General features: G+C 57.7%; 1 protein-coding gene across 6 annotated transcripts; it reads right to left on the reverse strand.

Annotated features, from left to right (window-relative positions):
- Nucleotides 1-351: 351 nt before the first annotated feature.
- On the reverse strand, nt 352-20,212 carry ENKD1 (enkurin domain containing 1). 6 transcript variants are annotated; one of them, XM_065567515.1, is made up of 9 exons: nt 20,067-20,193; nt 16,375-16,480; nt 11,926-12,029; nt 11,183-11,408; nt 7,486-7,666; nt 5,600-5,761; nt 5,288-5,457; nt 4,186-4,322; nt 352-3,694 (listed from the first exon to the last, which is right to left on the reverse strand). In XM_065567515.1, exons 3-9 carry the CDS (start codon nt 12,008-12,010, stop codon nt 3,534-3,536), a joined length of 1,122 nt encoding a protein of 373 aa, XP_065423587.1. In that variant the 5' UTR covers nt 12,011-12,029; nt 16,375-16,480; nt 20,067-20,193; the 3' UTR covers nt 352-3,533. The 6 variants fall into 6 exon arrangements, with proteins under 6 accessions (XP_065423587.1, XP_005310172.2, XP_065423588.1 ...); XM_005310115.4 differs by having other exon boundaries at nt 7,486-7,658; nt 11,184-11,408; nt 20,067-20,192; XM_065567516.1 differs by lacking the exon at nt 20,067-20,193 and adding an exon at nt 19,420-19,722.
- Between the last annotated feature and the right edge of the window lie 407 nt (nt 20,213-20,619).

The raw sequence follows: 20,619 nt of genomic DNA on the forward strand, positions 1-20,619 counted from the left end.
GCTCACAGCTAGGGAACACGGAAGCAGAATGGACACGTGATTGCCTCTAAGAGCCTCCCTGTTCCGCAAGCAAAGGCAGGCAGAAGATGCTGGAGGTGACCCGCTGGCTAGGTAAATGGTGTAGCATGGAGGGGTTTGGTTTAGTGGCACACTGGTCCACCACCTCCAGGGAGAGGAAGCTGTATAGTTTGGATGACCTCCACTTCAGGAGACAGGGAACCAAGCAGTTCAGGGATAGGCTGACTAGGGTAGTCTGGAGGGTGTTAAAGAGGGAGGGTAAAAGAAGGGACGATCTGAGCACTCGTTTAGCACACTGAGATGTTGAGAATAAAATTAACCAAGGAACTGAAGGACACAAAGAGAAGAAATGCTTTATTCCCTACGCACTAATGCCAGGAGCCTGGGTAACAGACAAGGAATTGAAAGTGTTCACATGAGCATAAATTTCATCTCCCGGGTATTACTGAAACCCGGTGGCATGGGGCCCATGAGTGGAATGTTAAAATCAATGGTTCTAACCTATTTAGGAAGGATCGAGTGTGGGTATTAATTGGTGTCTGCTACAGCCCACCAAAGCACAGTAGGTAACAGCATGAGTGGTTCCCTATGCACCTACCTCTAATGTAGGAAAAGATGCTGTGTGGTCATGGGGGACGTCAACCTGAGTGACATGCTAGAAGTCTCACCTTGCCCATACTTAAACATTCTTGGTACTTCTAACTATAAATGACAATTTCCAAACTCAAACAATGTTGCTTCTAACACAGGGGAATTCTATATTAGACCTTGTCCAAATAGCTAAAGAGGAACTGATCACAGAACTAAAAACTTAATGGTAGAAGGACTCATGATTTGATCACATTTATAGTGTGCAAACAGAATAACGTCCACAACAGAGAGAGAGAGAGAGAGAGAGAGAGACAGACAGACTTGGTGCTTCAAAAGGGCCAATTTCACAAAGCTAAAAACAGCTAGGTGCCAAATCAGCTGGGAGAACGAATTTAATCAGAACAATGTGAATAATCATTGGGAATTGTTTAAGAACACTTTACTAGATGCCCAAAAAAACATACTTGAGGGAAAAGGCGATATTGGTCAAATCAACCTGGCTTAGAGGGCAAATGAGGGCAGCTATAAAAAATAACCATGGAAGACAGGGGAACTTGCTAGTAATTAATATAAAGTTAGAAGCTAGGAATTGTAGAAAATTGATATGGGAAGCAAAGGGACACAAGGACAAATCTATGGCCAGCAGAGTTAAGGACAATAAGGAGGAGTTTTTTTATGGTATATTAGGAACAAAAAGAAGCCTGACAATGCACAATGTGGCCATACTGCACAGTTATCCAGCTGGAGTTGCTTCTTTTCCAAATGTAGCACCGGTTGGCTGATGTATTGGCCGGGGCCTTTGAGCATCAGACTGGGACACAGCAGGGTGGATGTCCCCCAGCCTGCCGCTGGGCCCAGTGAGGGGGAAATGCTGCCATCCTGAGGGAGTAGCAGGTCATGCTTCCCTTGCACAGGGGTAATGATGGACTGTGGGGAATCCAGTCTCGAGAGCCCAGCACTCACCCATGCGGCAGTCTCCTCCCAACACGTGCGGAGCTGTGAGATTCCTAAGCCGGGGGCATTCCCCTGCCCGTTTCCCCCAGCAGCACAGGGCAGCACGAGCTGGTGTTTGATTTGCCTAGGTGGGGAGGAGCGGGTGTAGGACCTGCTCAGAGCAAGCTGGGAGCTCGACCGCCTTGCCCTGGCCCCATCAGTTATAGCTCCTCTGCACAACTGTGGTTTTGCTGCTGCTTTTGCAACCAGTGCACCAGCTCTTCTGCCATTTCCCTTTCCTGAAGCCACCACCTCAGCCCCCCAACAGCAGGGCCCCAGCAGCCGAAAATTGTAACAGAGCCCCCTCCACCACATGCCTCAGCAGCTACATTCTCCATTTAGGGGTCATCTCCCCCCCCACACACACACTTTCTGCCCGTCGGCTCAGGGCCCTGCCCGCTCCCATTCTCAGGGCACAAGACTGGAGATTTACAAAAACCCAGGGGGCAGATTCCAATCCCGCACCTACCCCGGGCTGCTTGCCCTGCACTCCCACTCCGAGCCCGGCTAGTTTATTAAGCTGTGGGGCAGTTTGGTGCTGTGGAAGGGATTCGCATTGACTGCGTGGCTGCTCCTCCACCGCCAGGAGTTTCTTCTTTCCTCCATGGCCCATTGCAAGGCAGCAGCAGCACCAGCAACCACGGACAGTCCCAGAGAGGAGGTCAAATCCTCAGCTGTGGGGACGGGCTGGGAACAGCTGGAGGCATCCCTGCCTCCCCCTATGCAGCAGTCAGGTGGGGGAGCACAGCGCTGCTGGACAAGCTGTACCCAGCCAAGGGACTCACCCTGGCCAGGGCCAGCTAAGCCGGCTCCCTGGCTGGCTTGCGCAACTGGAGGGCAGCGGCATCTGGTACCACATGTGCACACGGCTGGAGCACCAAGGAGCATGAAAGGTGCAGGCTACCCAGGCCCTGCCTCCCAGCACAGACCCAGCAGGCTCCCACTGCCCCCACCTGCCAGCCAGGCATGCCCCAGCCCGGGCACTGCCAATGCCCAACACTCTACCCACTCAGCCGGCTGAACCCTCCCCAGCTGCCCACACAGCCCAAAGCAGCCCTCCCCCTCTCACACACCTGTCACACACAATACCTACAAAACCCTTTATTTAAAAGCTGTCCAACACACCCCCAGAAGGGTTCCCACACTCCCCACCCCTTCCCCCCAGTGCCAGCTCCCTGCCAGGCCTGGTTACCCTGCCCCTCTGCTAGTCTTGGCCTACCAAGCTGCTCCCCTCAGGGCTGCCCCCGTCCCAGGCACACGGCCTTTGGCAGAAGGCTGCAGGGGAGCGGTGGCCAGGCCAGAGGAGCGCCATGTAGAGGCCCAGCCTGGGCTGGCAGGGAGCTGGCTCTCAGGCCCGGCTGTGTCGCAACCCCCCCAGCAGGGGCAGCTGGGATGCTGCAGGGTTATGCTCAGACTCTCCCGCTCTCTCTCTGAACGCCCCGTGGCTCCCAGCTCCAAGCTGCGAGGAAGGTGGCCGGGGAGGGGGTGCCGGGCAGAGGCTGCTCCTGCTTTGTCCTACAAACCATCACTCCATGTCAGCGAGAGGCCAGTAAGCCCAGCCATGCAGAGCAGCAGCTGAGAGCACCAGGCCTGCCGCTTTCCAAGCAACGCTGCACAGAAGGTGCCATTGGCCAGTCTGCCCCTCCGGAGCCCCCCACTGGGCAGAGGCTGGGGCACTGCCTTGAAGACAATGGCCCCTGGCAGCACCCCTCGGGTTCGTTTGCTGTTGTCACCCACAAGGGCCCAGCTGCCCTCTGCCTGGGGCCAGCTTGGCTGGGCTGGGCTCTGGGAATCCCCAAGGCAGGAGCTGCTACAGCAGCCAGTGGAAGCAGATTGAGTTTGGTTTCCCTCCCCCCCAACCCACGGAGCGGAGTGACTGGGAGCCCCCCCAGCAGGGTGGCAGATCCACGCACAGCACAACACCCCCCCTCTCAGGAGTCCAGCTTGATGAAGACCTTGGGCCGGGAGAAGATTTTGAGGGCCTCATCGATCTGCGACAGCTTCTTCTCCAGCTCCGCCCGCCTCTTCTGAATGCTCAGGGTGTCGGCCCGCACCGGCAGCATCACGAGGTCCTTCACCAGCTGCTCCTGGCCTGCGGACGGAAGGGGGCTGGTGAGAGGGGGCACGGCCAGGCCGCTCCTGCTCTGCCACTAAGCACTGGTGCTCACTCCCCAGAGATCAGCTAACTAGACATTATGCGATCCCATCATGCTCCAGCCACCATGAAGACCCATGTGCACAGAGGCAGCACGTCACAGCGGGGAAGAAGCCACCCTGCACTAAGTGAGACCCACCCTGGGATATTGTGTCCCGCTCTGGGCATCGCACTGCAGCTGGGGGCAGAAGGGGCAGCGTGACTAGGCTGTGACTGGAAGTCCGTGACTGTCCGGGGGCTTGGGGGGGAGGAGGGGGGGAGAGACTGGCACTGTGAGGTCGCCAACTCGGTGGATTCTAGAAGAGCGACCCCCCGTGGCCGAGGCTAGTGCTGCAGTAAGCGGAGCTGTCCCGTCACAGCAGGTGCCACTGCAGAGCAGCACTGGCTTCTCTCTCTCCAGCAGGAGCCAGTGGTTCTCCTCCCCTTACTCTGCTGCAGGTTGTTCAGGGTTGCCAGCCGCTCGCTCTCCGGCATCATGGTGTGACCCGGTGGCATGTCAGGGTCGGGCAGGTTCCGCTGCCGTTCCTCCATCTCCCTGCGCCAGTGATCCTTCCGCTCCAGCAGGCTGCCGAGGGAGAAGGAGGGTGGTGAGGGGCAGGATCCAGGCAGGGCCAGACGCCCAGGGGCAAGAGACTCAGATGGGACGAGCAGAGGGGAAAGGGATGGATGCCAGGCTCACAGATACTTGACTTGTCACCCTACTGAGTGACCGACAGCCCCGGAGACCACGGGCCTGACACAGCACGGGCAGTGCAGGCTTCCCACACATCAAGGTGCCCACAAAGGACCTGGGCCTGATGTGGAGGAATCAGGCCGTGACATCTCCACATAGCCGTAGGCCCGTCCGAGGCTCAGCAGTGCGCCACAGGGTGCATCTGGGCTGCACAGGGCCTGGCCACACGCACCAAACTCACTGCCCATGGGGCACCGGGCAGCAAGGTCCTGAGCTGGATCTGGCCCAATGTCAGAGCAAGAGATTCTGTCTCCCATTCCCAGCCGAACCAGCCCACCCCTCTGCCCCCCTCCAGCCGTACAATACAGAAACCATCCAAGCCGCTGGCCTGGGTCGAGCAAGGCAGGGAGGGGGGAGCTTTGCTCTGTCCCCTACGGGTGTCGCTCGGGAGGCCCCACCGGCTGTTGTGGGACATGCTCGGCACTTAGGGGAAGTGACTCAGGCACCGAGGAGCCTTTCAATGAGTCTGAGGCTCCTAAGTCACTTTGGTGCCCATTCCCAGCAAGCAGAGCTGAGCACCAGCAAGTCAGCTGGAGCACCGGACACTCAGCAGCTCCATTGCGCAGAGCCAGTCGGCCGCACAGCCCTGACCCCCCATGCAGCAGCTTCGTCGGGGATTTCATTTGCCCCTCTTGGGCCAAGCTCATTGCAACCGCACTGACCCCGGGAGCTCACTACGCAGAGCAGCGGAGGAGGACGCTGCCACAAGAGAAGCCGCTGCCGTCCCACGCACGGAGCAGGAAGTGGGTTCAGGCTTGTTTGTGACAGAGGCGCTGGCTGGGCAGGAGCCTACGTACTACTGGGGCACGTGGCCCTTCTGCTTGGCGTTGTACTCCTCCTGCTCCCGGTGCTTCTGCTCCAGCGCCTCAGCCAGCGACTGCAGCGAGCGCGAGCGCCGCATGGGGGCCCGTTTGGCGGTGCGGGCGTTGTGGCTCACGAAGTCGATGCTGGTGCCTTCTACCTGGATCTGGAAGGAAAGGGGGAAGCGTGAGAGGTCAGGCAGCAGTGACCCCCATGCACAGCATGGTGCCTTCTGAGGCTGGAGTGAAGGAACCTGTGCCGAGCAAGAGCGATTCTGGAGCGCCAGGAGCCAGCGAGCAGTCCCTCACCTTGGCATCAGTGCACTGTGCTCCTGCAGCCTCGGTGTCGGTCACCACTCTCGTTTTGGCAGGGCTGGGCGACAGCGAACGGCGGGGCTGGACCCCAGAGCCGCAGCGGGAATATGCCCGGAGGAATTTCTGAGACTCCGGGTTGGGCGGGGGAGAGCTCTCCTGCAAAAGGCAGAGAGAGAGAGACATTACTGCCAGGACAGGGCAAACCACACGGCAAAGCCCCTCAGAGCCCAGGATCACCCAGCAGTGCCATGGCAGATGGGCGACCCCAGGCCCTGCTGCGGCATGCCAGGGAAGGTCTCCTCGAGGAGGCAGCCAGGCAGGGAACTCAGCCAGCAGCGGAGACATGGAGCAGATCCCGCCAGTGTAAACCTGCATTAGGCCATTGAATTCAATGGAGTGACACTGGAGTATGAGAGAGGAATCTGCAGGAGCAAACCCATGGGCTGCAGTGAATTTATCACTCTTCATACAGTGCGCTGAGTGCCCCAGACAGGCTAGGCTTCACACTGCAGCCGGCTGTGGCGGGAACTAGAACGCCTGTGTGACAAAGTGGGAATTTTCTCTAATCTTTTTACGATGCCGCTGCGTGCCTCAGTTTCCCTCTGCACTTTGCATTGTCACCCAGTGGTTGCAACAAGGGCAACTAGGGCGGAGCGGGACTGAGGGGTGTGTGTCACTGGCTGAGGTGGGATGAATGGGGCATTAAAGGACTGGCTGAAACCGACCCATATCAGTGGAGGATCCAGAACAACAATGGGAGGCCCAAGGGCCGAACAACTGGCACCTAGCATGGGAAATCTCCAGCTGGAACACGTGACCTCCGCGTGCGTCGTCAGGGAGGGGAGAAGTGGTGGCTTTTGGGGAGACTCAGCAGCTCTCTCCGGAGATGGAGACGGAATTAACAACAGCGTGGCTGGGTGGAGTGCAGGCGTGGCCAGGACGGACCATGTCAACCTTCACTTCTCTGTGCTGACCTAAGGAATTCCCCACAATAACCCCGGCTCTGCTGTGAAAAGGCTGCCTGGTTGTCACTGCAAACACGCCCTGGGAGCGCTGTGCCCTGAAGGGGACAGTACAAGCCTCCCACAGGAGCCTGGAACGCGGCAGAGAGCCAGAGAGAGAGAGACAGGGATTGTGGGTGCCAAGGGCCCCATTTTGGAGGTCAAGGGCCTGTCCTGTGGAGCCGTGTGGGTCCTTGGGGTCCGGCGTGGCATAGACAGACCCTGTGAGTCTGTGACAGCCTGTTAAAATGCCGAGTGTCTGTAAGTCACACTGGGTGGGTCTGAGCCATTCGGAGCCATGACCCTTCGGACTGAGGGGCTGGGTCACGCTTCCCTTTCGATCTGGTTTCATGCATGAGACCAGTGACCCATCCTGCAGAGTGGGCCAACACAGCTGCCATTAAATGCATGGCGTGGACCGGTCCGATTCCATAGGCGAGAGCAGCAGGCATAGACCACAATGGCAGCTTTCTAGGCAGCGCCTCAGCGATGGCGCCATCTAGCAGCGTCGGAATGTCCCGCTCACCTCATGCCAACGAGCGCTGCCTCAGACCCCCCTGCTGGAGCAGCCACCTGCCGAGGGGCGAGCGTCTGACCCTATCCCACAGTGCAGAACCACAGCGGGGATCCCGCTTCTCCCCAACTTCCCCATCACACTTGAACCAGATGTTAGCCACCAGTCTGCTCGCTCGAGCCAGGTATTCCCGCCCAGGGCATGGCTCCAGCTTTCCGCTCTCACAGCGGCCTGGGAAGGGACACTTCCATCCCCTGTGCTACTGAGCAGGGCTCTGCAGATCTACACGTGGTCTCCCGGCAAACCCCAATCGAGGGCAGCCGGGGCAATGGCCCCTGAAGGGCTACGGGGCAGTGCACAGGTACCTGCAACTTGGCCTTCACCTTGGACTCCACATTCTCATACTTCTGGGATTTCCACAAGGCCTTCATGGGTTTGGGCTGGCTGTGCTCCCGCACCAGCTCCTTCTCCTTGCATTTCCTCTGGATCTCCCTCATCCGCCTCACATTCTCCTTCTCGTGGTCCTTGGCCTCTTTCCCTGCATGCCCCGGGGAGAGACTGCTTTTACCAACAAACCCTCCCAAGCCATAAGTGGGTGCCCATGACCTTTGGCATCAGAGACCAAGGCCTCTGCTACCAAAGCTACACCGTTCGCTGCAAGCAGCAGCAAGCGGTTACCCTGCCTGTGTGCCAGCCACCGGGGGCGATAGAATCATACCCACTGAGCCCCTTGTAAGCACACATAAGACATTGGCTTTTCTGGGGTGACTCAATTGTGCCATGACACAGAGCAACTCACTAGCACCCTCTGCTGCTGGCCCTCAGAGCGGTGCAGACAAGCATCACACAGCCGATCAGTGGAGCCAGACGTCTCCCCCACTCACAGGAGGAGGTGGGGCTGGTTTGAATCCTAGCTCTCTAGTTTGGGATCATAGAATCATAGAATCTCAGGGTCGGAAGGGACCTCACGAGGTTATCTAGTCCAACCCCCTGCTCAAAGCAGGACCAATTCCCAACTAAATCATCCCAGCCAGGGCTTTGTCAAGCCGGGCCTTAAAAACCTCTAAGGATGGAGAGTCCACCACTTCCTTAGGTAACCCATTCCAGTGCTTCACCACTCTCCTAGTGAAATAGTGTTTCCTAATATCCAACCTAAACCTCCCCCCACTGCAACTTGAGACCATTGCTCCTTGTTCTGTCATCTGCTACCACTAGATCCATCCTCTTTGGAATCCCCCTTCAGGTAGTTGAAAGCAGCTATCGAATCCCCCCTCATTCTTCTCTTCTGCAGACTAAACAATCCCAGTTCCCTCAGCTGCAGACTAAACAATCCCAGTTCCCTCAGCCTCTCCTCATAAGTCATGTGCTCCAGCCCCCTAATCATTTTTGTTGCCCTCCGCTGGACTCTTTCCAATTTTTCCACATCCTTCTTGTAGTGTGGGGCCCAAAACTGGACACAGTATTCCAGATGAGGCCTCACCAATGTCGAATAGAGGGGAATGATCACGTCCCTTGATCTGCTGGCAATGCCCCTACTTATACAGCCCAAAATGCCATTAGCCTACTTGGCAACAAGGGCACACAGTTGACTCATATCCAGCTTCTCGTCCACTGTAACCCCTAGGTCCTTTTTTGCAGAACTGCTGCCTAGCCACTCGGTCCCTAGTCTGTAGCGGTGCATGGGATTCTTCCGTCCTAAGTGCAGGACTCTGCACTTGTCCTTGTTAAACTTCATCAGATTTCTTTTGGCCCAATCCTCTAATTTGTCTAGGTCCCTCTGTATCCTATCCCTACCCTCCAGTGTATCTACCATTCCTTCCAGTTTAGTGTCATCTGCAAACTCGCTGAGGGTGCAGTCCACACCATCGTCCAGATCATTAATGGAGCTATTGAACAAAACCAGCCCCAGGTCCGACCCTTGGGGCACTTAAGATCAGCAAGGATTTCACTGTTAAGCCAAGCTGGTCGCCTGCCATATTTACTATTCTTTCTACATATCGGGATGGTTTGTTCCTGCAACCTCAATAAGGATTCTTTAAAATACAGCCAGCTCTCCTGGACTCCTTTCCCCCTCATGTTATTCTCCCAGGGGATCCTCCCCATCAGCCCTGAGGGAGTCAAAGTCTGCTTTTCTGAAGTCCAGGGTCCATATTCTGCTGCTCTCCTTTCTTCCTTGTGTCAGGATCCTGAACTCGACCATCTCATGGTCACTGCCTCCCCGGTTCCCATCCCAGGTTCCCATTTTGCTTCCCCTACTAATTCTTTCCAGTTTGTGAGTAGCAGGTCAGGAAGAGCTCTGCCCCTAGTTGGTTCTTCCAGCACTTGCACCAGGAAACTGTCCCCTACACTTTCCAAAAACTTCCTGGATTGTCTGTGCACCGCTGTATTGCTCTCCCAGCAGATATCAGGGTGATTGAAGTCCCCTATGAGAACCAGGGCCTGCGATCTAGTAACTTCTGTTAAGTTGCCTGAAAAAAGCCTCATCCACCTCACCCCCCTGGTCTGGTGGTCTATAGCAGACACCCACCACGACATCACCCTTCTTGCTCACACTTCTAAACTTAATCCAGAAACTCCCAGGTTTTTCTGCAGTTTCATACCGGAGCTCTGAGCAGTGATACTGCTCTCTTACATACAATGCAACTCCTCCTGCCTGTCCTTCCTGAACCGTTTATCTCCATCCATGACAGTACTCCAGTCATGTGAGTTATCCCACCAAGTCTCTGTTATTCCAATCACATCATAGTTCCTTGACTGTGCCAGGACTTCCAGTTCTCCCTGCTTGTTTCCCAGGCTTCTTGCATTTGTGTATAGGCACTTAAGATAACTCGCTGATCGTCCTGCTTTCTCAGTGTGAGGCAGGAGTCCTCCCCTCCTGCTCATGCTTCCCCCTAGTATCCTACTTCCCCACTTCCCTCAGGGCTTTGGTCTCCTTCCCCCGGTGAACCTAGTTTAAAGCTCTCCTCACTACGTTAGCCAGCCTGCTGGCGAAGATGCTCTTCCCTCTCTTCGTTAGGCGGAGCCCGTCTCTGCCTAGCACTCCTCCTTCTTGGAACACCATCCATGTGGAGACTGTCCCTCCCTCTCCACTACCCGACAGCCCAGAGGGCTGGGCCAATGTTCTAGCTCAGCATCAAGCCACAAACATCCCAGCACCCAGGGAGAAAACTACTGCCAGTCACTCCTGCCCCAGGGGGAGGGGGAACCACAGGCCTTCCCAGTGCGTGTGGGACTGTCAACAGCAATGCCAGACTCTATGGCGGAGCCGTCTGCCCTTCCCGCCTGAGGGCCAATCAGACTGATTCAGAAAGGTCCAGGGGCCACAATCGCTACTTTAGGGCAGATTCTCGGTCTTCAGCTCAGGTTGCAGAAATGACCCACAATCCTCCAGACAGGGGAGTTCCCCACTGACATTGGGGACAGACAGCAGCTGGTGCACACTGCACTCTGGCTGTCCTCTGCGGGCACAAGTTAAAACAGTCCCCAGGCTGCCGAGTTGGGGCAGCAAACGGGAGCCAGAACTGGGTCCAAGGCCAGCAGAGCCCTCCTTTGCAAGGCACTCCCCTGGCTGTTCTCGTTATCCACGCACCTGGATCACCACCTTGAATCTACTTGGCTCTTGGCCGCCATGACGTCTTGTTGCAGTGAGTTCCACAGGCTAATCGTTTTGTGTAAAAACCCACTGCCTTTCATCAGCTTTAAGTGTGCTGCCTCTCGATTTAACCACCATCCTCTCAACCTTGAGCCAGGGTAAACTGAAGTGTTCGATTTGCTCCCAGACCGCCCTGCAGCCTGTCCTCCACCAGCAGGTCTCCTCTCCACACTCCCTTCCTAGCCCCAGACAAAGGCCATGCTGCAGTCAGGGTGAGGCTATGACCTCAATAACCCCAGGGTCGGGATGCTGCTCCCATTGCAGCACCCCCAGAGCCGATCAGCCCCCAACAAATCCAAGCCTTGGTTACTCGGTTGGAAATCCCCACCCTAAGGCCTTGCCACTGCGTCCAACCAAAGTATCTGTCCTGCCCTTAGCCACGGGCAGCTCCAGCTGCTCCATTGCACTTACTTTTCAGGGGCGGCTCCCTGTAGAGAGAGATCCCTTCCAGCTTCAGCAAGACCCCGACTGTCCCCTTCTGCCCCTTCTCCAGGATGGCCTGACCATTGGGGCGGATACGCGGGGCAGGATGGGCAGGGCGGGCACTGTAGCAGGTGGGGTACAGGCTGGGATCTGGGGCTAGAGGGCCCGAGAGGAAGTCCAGCTTCAAGGCATTCCCTTCCAGCCTCCCTCGAGCTAGAGAGAGACAGCATGAGTCAAGATGTGCAGCACCGCCCCATCGCTTTCTCCCCACACGCCCCAGGCTTGCTCCAGGCTAGCCCCATTCCTGCCACGGCGGCCACAGATGAGGCTGGAGAGCCCCCCGGCCTCCCCAGCCCACCTTCTCCTAACTTCCAGCCCCTCTGCCCCTCACTGACGCTGCTCCTAACGTCAGCCTGGTCCTGGAGACAATGGGAGCTGGGAGCCTCAGCATCTCAGAGGAGCCAAGCTTCTTTGCAGGGAGAAGCAGGCCCACTCCGTACCCTTTGGAGCAGAGCGTGCCGGCTCTGCAGGAGCCCCCAGCCCCTGCCTGGATTTGGGGAAAGCCAGGTCAACGAACAGCCCTCTGGCCTGGCACCTCAATGGGCCACCATGCTGGCCCCATCCATGGATCCAGTGTGACTGTGCAGCAAAATGGGACTACGGAAGGGAAAACAAGCCGCCCGTGACTACGTAGGACCCCATCCATGCTGCATGCTCCACTGGCACTCACCTGATAGGGGGCGTTTGTAATAGTCTGGGAACAGCGTAGGGTCGGGAGGGATGGGTCCCGAGATCCTGGAAGGTCCCTCAGACATCTCGGCCACGGCTCTGCGGCTGCAATCGACAAGCGGACACCATTGGGAAAAGAAATCAGCTGGGTTTTTCCTGGGAATCATTTACCGGCCATGGGGAATATTTAAATACATCTGGGCTGCTGCTCCTCACTGGAGACACACCCAGCTAGGGAAAACACACACCCGCCCTCCAATCTGGACACTGACTAAGCTGCAGGCATCACTTGGGAACCCCACCAGGCAGTGACTGACCAGCACGACTCCCCCATGCAAAGCGTCCATGTTTACTGCTGTACTCTGCCAAGCTAGGAGTGGACGACGGGATGTATCACTTGATAAATTGCCCTGTTCTGTTCATTCCCTCTGAAGCATCTGGCACTGGCTACTGTGGAAGACTGGATACTGGGCTAGATAGACCACTGGTCTGACCCAGTCTGGCCGGTCTCATGGCATCTCCCCTTCGCCAGACGTTGCTTGGCTCACGCGCTGTCACCATGGGTCTGCTCTGCAGCGTGACTGTAAGAACGGCCCCGTCTCACTCCCCGGGAGTATCAGAGGCTGAGGTGCTCGCTGCAGGGACTGAGATGGGTATGGGTTTCTCTTGGGGCCCAATCAGCAGAACTGATGGCCAAGGTTCTCCAGCCACGGCCACCTCATGCTGCTGTGGGGCTTGGCCTGCTTTGTTCCACTGGAGGTTGCTTTGGCCCCTGCCGCAGCCCTGAGCTGGAAGCGTGCATCGTAGCTTAGCTTAAAGCCTAAGCTCCCTAAGGCTGCAATAGCAAACCCCACCCAACAGGAGCGCCCGGCACCTCCAAGAACAACGCATGAGCAGGGAAGTGCCCAGCCTGACCCTCAGATCCCAGGGAGCGGACTGGCCTGCCTGCTTAGTTATCAGTTAGGCAGATTTGCTGCAGCCTGACTCAGGGTACATCTACACTACAGCGGGGAGTCGATTTAAGATACGCAAATTCAGCTACGTGAATAGCGTAGCTGAATTCGACGTATCGCAGCCGACTTACCCCGCTGTGAGGACGGCGGCAAAATCGACTTCTGCGGCTTCCTGTCGACTGCGCTTACTCCCACCTCCGCTGGTGGAGTAAGAGCGTCGATTCGGGGATTGATTGTCGCGTCCCGACGGGACGCGATAAATCGATCCCCGAGAGATCGATTTCTACCCGCCGATTCAGGCGGGTAGTGTAGACCTAGCCTCGGTCAAACACTGGCCTGTGATGCCACTTGCACAGTCACTCTTCAGCAGGAGCGCCGCCAGCTTTTCTGCCGCCCTAGGCGGCGGAAGGTCCCACCCCGAAATGCTGCCCCCCACAGAGGCGGCAGAAGGTCCCACCGCGAAATGCCGCCCCCCACAGAGGCGGCGGAAGGTCCCACCGCGAAATGCTGCCCCCCACAGAGGCGGCGGAAGGTCCCACCCCGAAATGCTGCCCCCCACAGAGGCGGCGGAAGGTCCCACCCCGAAATGCGGCCCCCCACAGAGGCGGCGGAAGGTCCCACCCCGAAATGCTGCCCCCCACAGAGGTGGCGGAAGGTCCCACCCCGAAATGCGGCCCCCCACAGAGGCGGCAGAAGGTCCCACCCCGAAATGCCGCCCCCCACAGAGGCGGCAGAAGGTCCCACCCCGAAATGCCGCCCCCCCACAGAGGCGGCGGAAGGTCCCACCCCGAAATGCCGCCCCCCACAGAGGCGGCGGAAGGTCCCACCCCGAAATGCCGCCCCCCACAGAGGCGGCGGAAGGTCCCACCCCGAAATGCCGCCCCCCCACAGAGGCGGCGGAAGGTCCCACCGCGAAATGCCGCCCCCCACAGAGGCGGCGGAAGGTCCCACCGCGAAATGCCGCCCCCCACAGAGGCGGCGGAAGGTCCCACCCCGAAATGCTGCCCCCCACAGAGGCGGCGGAAGGTCCCACCCCGAAATGCTGCCCCCCACAGAGGCGGCGGAAGGTCCCACCCCGAAATGCCGCCCCCCCACAGAGGCGGCGGAAGGTCACGCCGCCGAAATACCACCGCGGTCGCCGCCCCCCAAATTGTAGCGCCCTAGGCGCCTAATGGGTTGCGCAGGCCCTGCTCTTCTGGGCAGAACCTCATTTTGCACCCTGGTCACAACCGCACCTGCTGGTTCGGTCCTTTAGTCACCTGATAGCCGGGCAGATCTCCGACCTGGGAGCAGCCAGCACCTCTCCCCTTGCAGTGCCGAAGGAAGCCTTCCAGAGAGCCCTTATCACCAGGGGACATGCGCTCACTCTCACTTAGAAAATCATCATAAAACTGGGCCAGGCCCTGAGCCAAGCTGAGCGCATCAACTCCCTGGGACTTTGGGACAGGATCAGGCCCCACGTTTGGAAGGCTCAACAATTGTCCCAGGCAGGCGAGCCCTCCAGCGGGAAGATTCCTTCCCGCCGACTGCGGTGTGGTGTGCGGGAGCAGGGAGAGCACAGTGGCGCTGCAGGGACAGACAGGGGCCTCAATTCCATTTACAAGCCAATGAATTATTGATACCGAGCGGGGATAAGAAAGCCTCTGACGCGAACGGCTAATCCGCCTAAGCCTGCCGTCATGGAGGTACAGCTCTTACTGGAATGAGAGCCATTAGCAAAGAGCTAATTATTCACCCCCCAGGGACTAATGCAGCGGTGACAAATGCGGCGACAGTAAGAGAGCATAAGGGCTTGTTGACACATGGAGCTGTTCTGGACCAGCTCCAGCTGTGGACACTCCTACTCTGGAATAAGAGCGCCTTGTCCCGGTTTCGCTTGATCCACTTTTAAAACCTTGGCCAATGAGGTCTCACGGTCAGCCTCTCCTGTCCTGGCAAGGTCACTCGTTCGAGCTAGTCCCTGTCCCACAAGAGAGTCACCAGCAGCGCAACAGGCACACAGGCAGAGCAAAGCAAAGGCAGCTGTGCGCCGTTATCAGCTGAGCCCTGTGGATATCAGCGAGAGAGATCACGCAGCATCAATAGAAAATTTGTCACAGAGATTAACACAAAAGAACCATGAGCAGAAGTACATTTATAGCCTATTATGAAAGACATCATGCAGTGGATTTTGGAGTCCACTGGCCCTGAAGCCAGGAGGGAGCCATGATTCAATTGGAGGGCTGTGATAGCAGCAGCCGGGCCTCCCAAGTGAATTCAAAGGCCCATTTCGGACTGATCCCATCTTTCCTTTTCTAGTTTCTCTCAATAGGATTAAAATAGCTGGAGCATTCGCTGTGCCTGGCCTTGCTGTGCAAATAGTCTTCCAAACGAGGCAGGGTGACTTCCACTGCCTGGAATGCCGCCTGGGCTGGTGGCAGATCGGAGAGAGAAGGGGCAGCAGAGTGCCACTTGGAGCGGCTGGCATTCCCCCTTCCCCTGGGGGGACCCAGGGCAGAGCCAGCAGGGAGGGCGCTGTACATCACAGGAATCTGAGTCTGCTCCCACCCACATCAGTGGCTGACATCTCCCCAACTTCAGCGACAGCGGGAGCAGGCCCGAGGCCGGCAGAAAGCAGCTCTGGGTGGGTTTCATGTGGGGGCAAGGGAGATGGCAGGAAAAGCAGTTAGCAGGAGAGGTGGGATGGGAGCCCACCTTCCCCTGCCAACAGGGGCTTTCCCGACCTCTAAGTTATACCTGATGTGCAATTCGCTTCACGGCTCAGAGCCCCCATGTGTACAGTTCCCCGCTGGCTGCTCCATGCAGAGAGCAACCGGACAGAGCAGGCCTCTGCCTTTAACCCCTTCCTGTTGGAAGGCGGTGCTGGTGAGAGCTGTCCACTGCAGCCATGGAGACTGCGGGCCTCACCGTACCCTCTGCCCTGCCACTGGGCCTCCAAGGCCTGTTTGCAGAGAGGCTGAGGAGCGGCCAATTGTGCTGGTGGCTTTTGCATGGGGACACCTGTTCCCTAGGAGCTGGGCAGGTCTCCACGCGCTGCCCGTAGGAACAAAGCCAGCTTAGCAGTTATGTTCTTTCCAGCGAGCAGAAATGACACCCTGCAGCAGCAGCCTAGAACAGGAGGCAAACGGGACTCTCTTCCCAAAGGGATGGCAGGAGGGTACTCGGGTACCTCCCTGAGAGGAGGCTGGGGAGGCAGCAGTTCCTCTCAATGCTCCAAGGACAAGGGGATTGTGCGTTCTGTGGCCAGAGCAGGCAGGATAACGTAGTGGGGCTACATCAAGGTCTGCAGCTCCCTCAGCCTTAACACAGGGTGCATGGACCGTGCAGAGATTACAGGACCCAGCATGCAATGTTCCAGCTATTGGATGAAGATGGAGCATTGCATGCTGGGAGCTGTAGAGGCCACACCTCTCCTATAACAGACATGGGAAGGGGATGCAGCTCTCCACTGGGCAATGTTCGGGTGTCCCAGAGATCACGTTTCTCGGGATCTTTACCTTGTACTTCACAGGTGACAGGAGGAGAGAGATGTCAGGGAGCAGCAAGAAGACTCGGCACCTCAGAGCTGTGTGTATCAGCCAATGGTTCCCACAGACCGTCCACCTGGAAATGATGCAGCGAAAAGCACTTGTACACAGCAGCTCGGATCAGCCGGAGATCACACAGCACTTTGCAAAGGTGGGGGCAATTATCCTCATTCCACTGATTCAGGGTGCGAGCCACTGAAGCCCTGAAAAGCCCAAGATCCTGCTACTGGAGAGGTCAGCCAGCTGCCCCACATCTCACTGAACAGCCAACGTTGCTGGCTTTCAGCCATACAAAAGAAGACGACAGCTAGTTAAATATAGTTGGGTTGGAATCAGCTCTCATTTGTAGTCCCCACCTTGGGGGGGGGGGGGAAGAAACCAGTGGCCTCCCCTGCCCCCAATTTCCCAGGTGCAGTGGGAGGGTTGGGTTTAACCCTATCCTAAAGGAAATTCCAGTAGGCTCCATTAGAATACTTCAGCTGATCTCAACTAGCTTCTGGTGGTTTCTCCTGGAGCACCACATAGCTCTGGTCCCCTAGATGGCCAACCAGAACCAACAGGAACCAAGCTGAAAATTTTCAAATGAGATTTCAGCTAAGGTTACAACATCACCCTCTCCGAGCACTGGGCACAAAGAGTACGTCTGCACAGGAGCTGGAAGTTCTCATTTCCATACCGAGTAGGGTGACCAAATGTCCCAATTTTATAGGGACAGTCCCGATATTTGGGGCTGTCTTATATAGGTGCCTATTACCCCCACCCCCTTTCCCGATTTTTCACACTTCCTGTCTGGTCACCCTAATACCGAGGGTCTCCGACAGGATGGTACTTGGGGTGATTTGCCCCTCCTGCCGCTACACGTCTATTTTAGGCATGCTAGCTCAATCATGGCTAGCGCGGACATGTCTCCCCAAGCTGGAATTTACATCTTCCAGCTCCAGGGCAGGCATACCCTAAGCCAGTGGTCCCCAAACTGTGGGGTGTGCCCCCAAGGGGGAGGTGGAAGAACTTTGGGAGGGCACAGCAGGCCCGGGCCAGCCCCCACAGGAGGGGAGGGTCGTCACCCAGTCCTGCTCTACCCCCAGCCGTGGCCCCTGGCCACCAGCCTGGCCGCAGCTCTGCTCCCAGTTGCCGGACATAGCCCGGCCTCAGCTCCACTCCCAGCCTCGGCTACAGCGCCACTTCCAGCCTCGCCCCAGGGCCCAGACCCACCTCAGCCGTGGCCCCAGCCTCAGTCCCTGGCTCCCGGCCCAGCCACGGCTCCACTCCCGGCCCCGGCCCTGCTCTCAGCATGGCTCTGGGCCCAGCCTCAGCCCCTGCTTGCAGCTCCCAAGGTGGCATGGATAGCTCACATGATGGGTAAGCCGGGGCACTGCCCTAAGCCCACTGCCTTGAGACTTCTAAGGGAAGGCTCACTGGGAAAGGATTTGTGGGAGGAAAGATCGCTCAGTGATTTGAGCATTGGCCTGCTAAACCCAGGGTTGTGAGTTCAATCCTTGAGGGGGCCATTTAGGGATCTGGGACAAAAATCTGTCTGGGGATTGGTCCTGCTTTGAGCAGGGGGTTGCACTAGATGACCTCCTGAGGTCCCTTCCAACCCTGATATTCTATTCTATGATTTTGATTGACTGACCAAAGTCCATAGTATTCTACCACATACACCCAGCCTTTCATATACGTCCCCAACCTCAGGCTCTGACCACTCCTTGTCATTAAAGATCCCAGGTCTCTTTTCTTAACAGCCAAGGTGTTCGAATCTAGATAAATTCCAACACAGGTAATTACATTCTGCCTCCCTACATCTCCCTTGCACTGTCAGCTGCTAGGATATCCCTCTTCACTTCCTGTCCTTAACTGGTGCAGGGTGTTACTGCGTGTTGTTAAACGGCTGTCACACTCCACTCCAGAAGTGGCTGAATTTCGGTAGTAGAGGAGTGTTCCTCAGCTACAGCGAATATAGTGCTTTGGAGTTCCTGGAGACAGAAGGTGCTACAGAAATGGATGCCATTCCTTCTCACTCCTGTTTTTATATAGCCCCTCTCCCTGTAGGATCTCCAGTCTATCGCTACGGTATACTACCATGGCCACAAGAAAACGTAACTGACACGAGCTGGACAGTTGCTGACAAAGGCTGATGCAAAGGTGAGTGAGAGAGAGAGAGCGAGAGAGACCTTCCCTGACCACCATGACCTGTTCCCCAGATCATCTCTTTCCATTGTAATCTCCTCCACTGGCCAACAATTGCTGCCTTCTGACCACTTTTCAACCCAGTATCTGATAGCTGCCCAGCACTAGAGCCTCTGGAGTTATTTAATTCTGCCCCACTTTCACACGGCCCCACTACATACCGAGCCCTGGAAATATCCTTGCTATGAACAGACACAACACATGCTGCTCAAAGCTCAGTAGTCGGAACAGAACCTGGGGACAGGTTACTGGTATGATCAAGTAGGGGGAGCCCCTTTATCTACCTCCTTTATTGCTAGTGCTGTAACCTCCTCTGGTATCTCCCCCTAGGTGCTCCCAGCGCACATTAGAAATACCAACCAACCTGCACAACACCCTCGTGGGGCACATCAGCATGGCTCCTCCTCTCTACACAGGGCAACTGAAGCCTCAAGAAAAGAGATTTTGCTGCTGCCACTGGCCAAGCCAGAACTGGAACCCAGGAGTCCTGGAATTCCCAGTCTCCTGCTCCAACCACTAGACCCCACACCCTGCCCAAGGCAGCATCACTGGAATTATGAACAAGCTCCAGCCACCTCTCTCCCCCCAGCCGGCCAAGCAGCATCTGGCTGGGTGTCCGTGCAATGGCAATTGCACTGCGCTCTTGGCCACACGCCAGCCTCAGCATTTGTGCTTTATTTATTTTGCTGGCTTGGAGGGCAAACCGCTTCCAGGCAAAGTGCAAACAAAGCTCCCCCAATCAACGGGCACCAAGGCAGAGGAGCGGGTTACCGGTGGGGTCGGGAGCCCTGGGGGGAGAAGGGAGGAGCAGGGTGCAGGGATCAGTACCTGTCCGTTGGTGCCTGGGGAACGTGGCAGAGCCCCTTGGGCGCTGCCCCCCGCAGCACAGAGCTCTGCCCTGGAGCCTGGGCTAAGCGCGGGGCCAAAGGGGGCCAGTCCCTGGCGGCCTGGGGCCAGGCAGGACACTCCTGGCTGCACCGGGCTCCTCAGGGCGGAGGGGATCGGGGGCTGTGCAGGACCGGGGCCCCTGGGCACTGTGGGGTCCCCCAGCAGCGCGGGGCCCCTGCTCCCAGGCAGAGCCGGGAACACAGCGCCCCAGACCGGGAACAATATCCAGCACCGCGGGGAGGCGCCCTGCCCCGGCCCCCCCACAGCGCGGGGGGGTGCCCCCGACCCGGCCCCCCCACAGCGCGGGGGGGGCCCCCGACCCGGCCCCCCCACAGCGCGGGGGGGGGTGCGCCCTGCCCCGGCCCCGTACAGCATGGGGGCCGCCCTGCCCCAGCCCCCCTACAGCGCGGGGGGGTGCCCCCGACCCGGCCCCGTACAGCGCGGGGGGAGTGCCCCCGACCCGGCCCCGTACAGCGCGGGGGGAGTGCCCCCGACCCGGCCCCGTACAGCATGGGGGGCGCCCTGCCCCGGGCTCCCCATAGCGGGGATGCCCCCCCACCACGGGGGTCCCCCGGCCCGGCACTGACCCGCTCGCGCTCTCAGGCGGTTACACGCCCCCGCTTCTCCAAGCAACAGCGCCGCCGCCACTTCCGGCCGCCGCGGGGGCTGCTGGGAGTCGTAGTTCGCTGCTCGGCAGGTCCCGCAGCGCCCCCTGCCGGCTGCGCCGGGCCCAGCCCACTGACTGACGCCCCAGGCCGTGTCCTGATTCGCCTTAACCCCTCCCCCCATTCCGTGTCGTGATTCACCTCACACAGACCCCGCTTCCGTGTCATGACCCCCCATTCTCTGTCTCCCCCCTCCTCCCCCCAATTCCCTGTTGTGACCCTCCCGTCCCGGTTCCATGTCACGATTCCTCGTGCTCGAGGCTGCGGACTTGTTAATTTAAGGGGGAAAAACATTAACCTCCAAACATTTCACTCGGACATTTTCTAAGCCAAATATTTGGGTGGTTGGGTTTGAAATGACTCTTCGCTTCACTCAGGCATTGAATTTTATTTTGGTTTAAAATCCAAAAATCATCTAATGTGAAACAAATGTTTTGAATTTTGTCTGTCTGTCTCACACACACTCTCTCTCTCT

The sequence above is a fragment of the Chrysemys picta genome, chromosome 14, assembly GCF_011386835.1.
Source record: "Chrysemys picta bellii isolate R12L10 chromosome 14, ASM1138683v2, whole genome shotgun sequence".
Lineage (NCBI taxonomy): Eukaryota > Metazoa > Chordata > Testudines > Emydidae > Chrysemys > Chrysemys picta.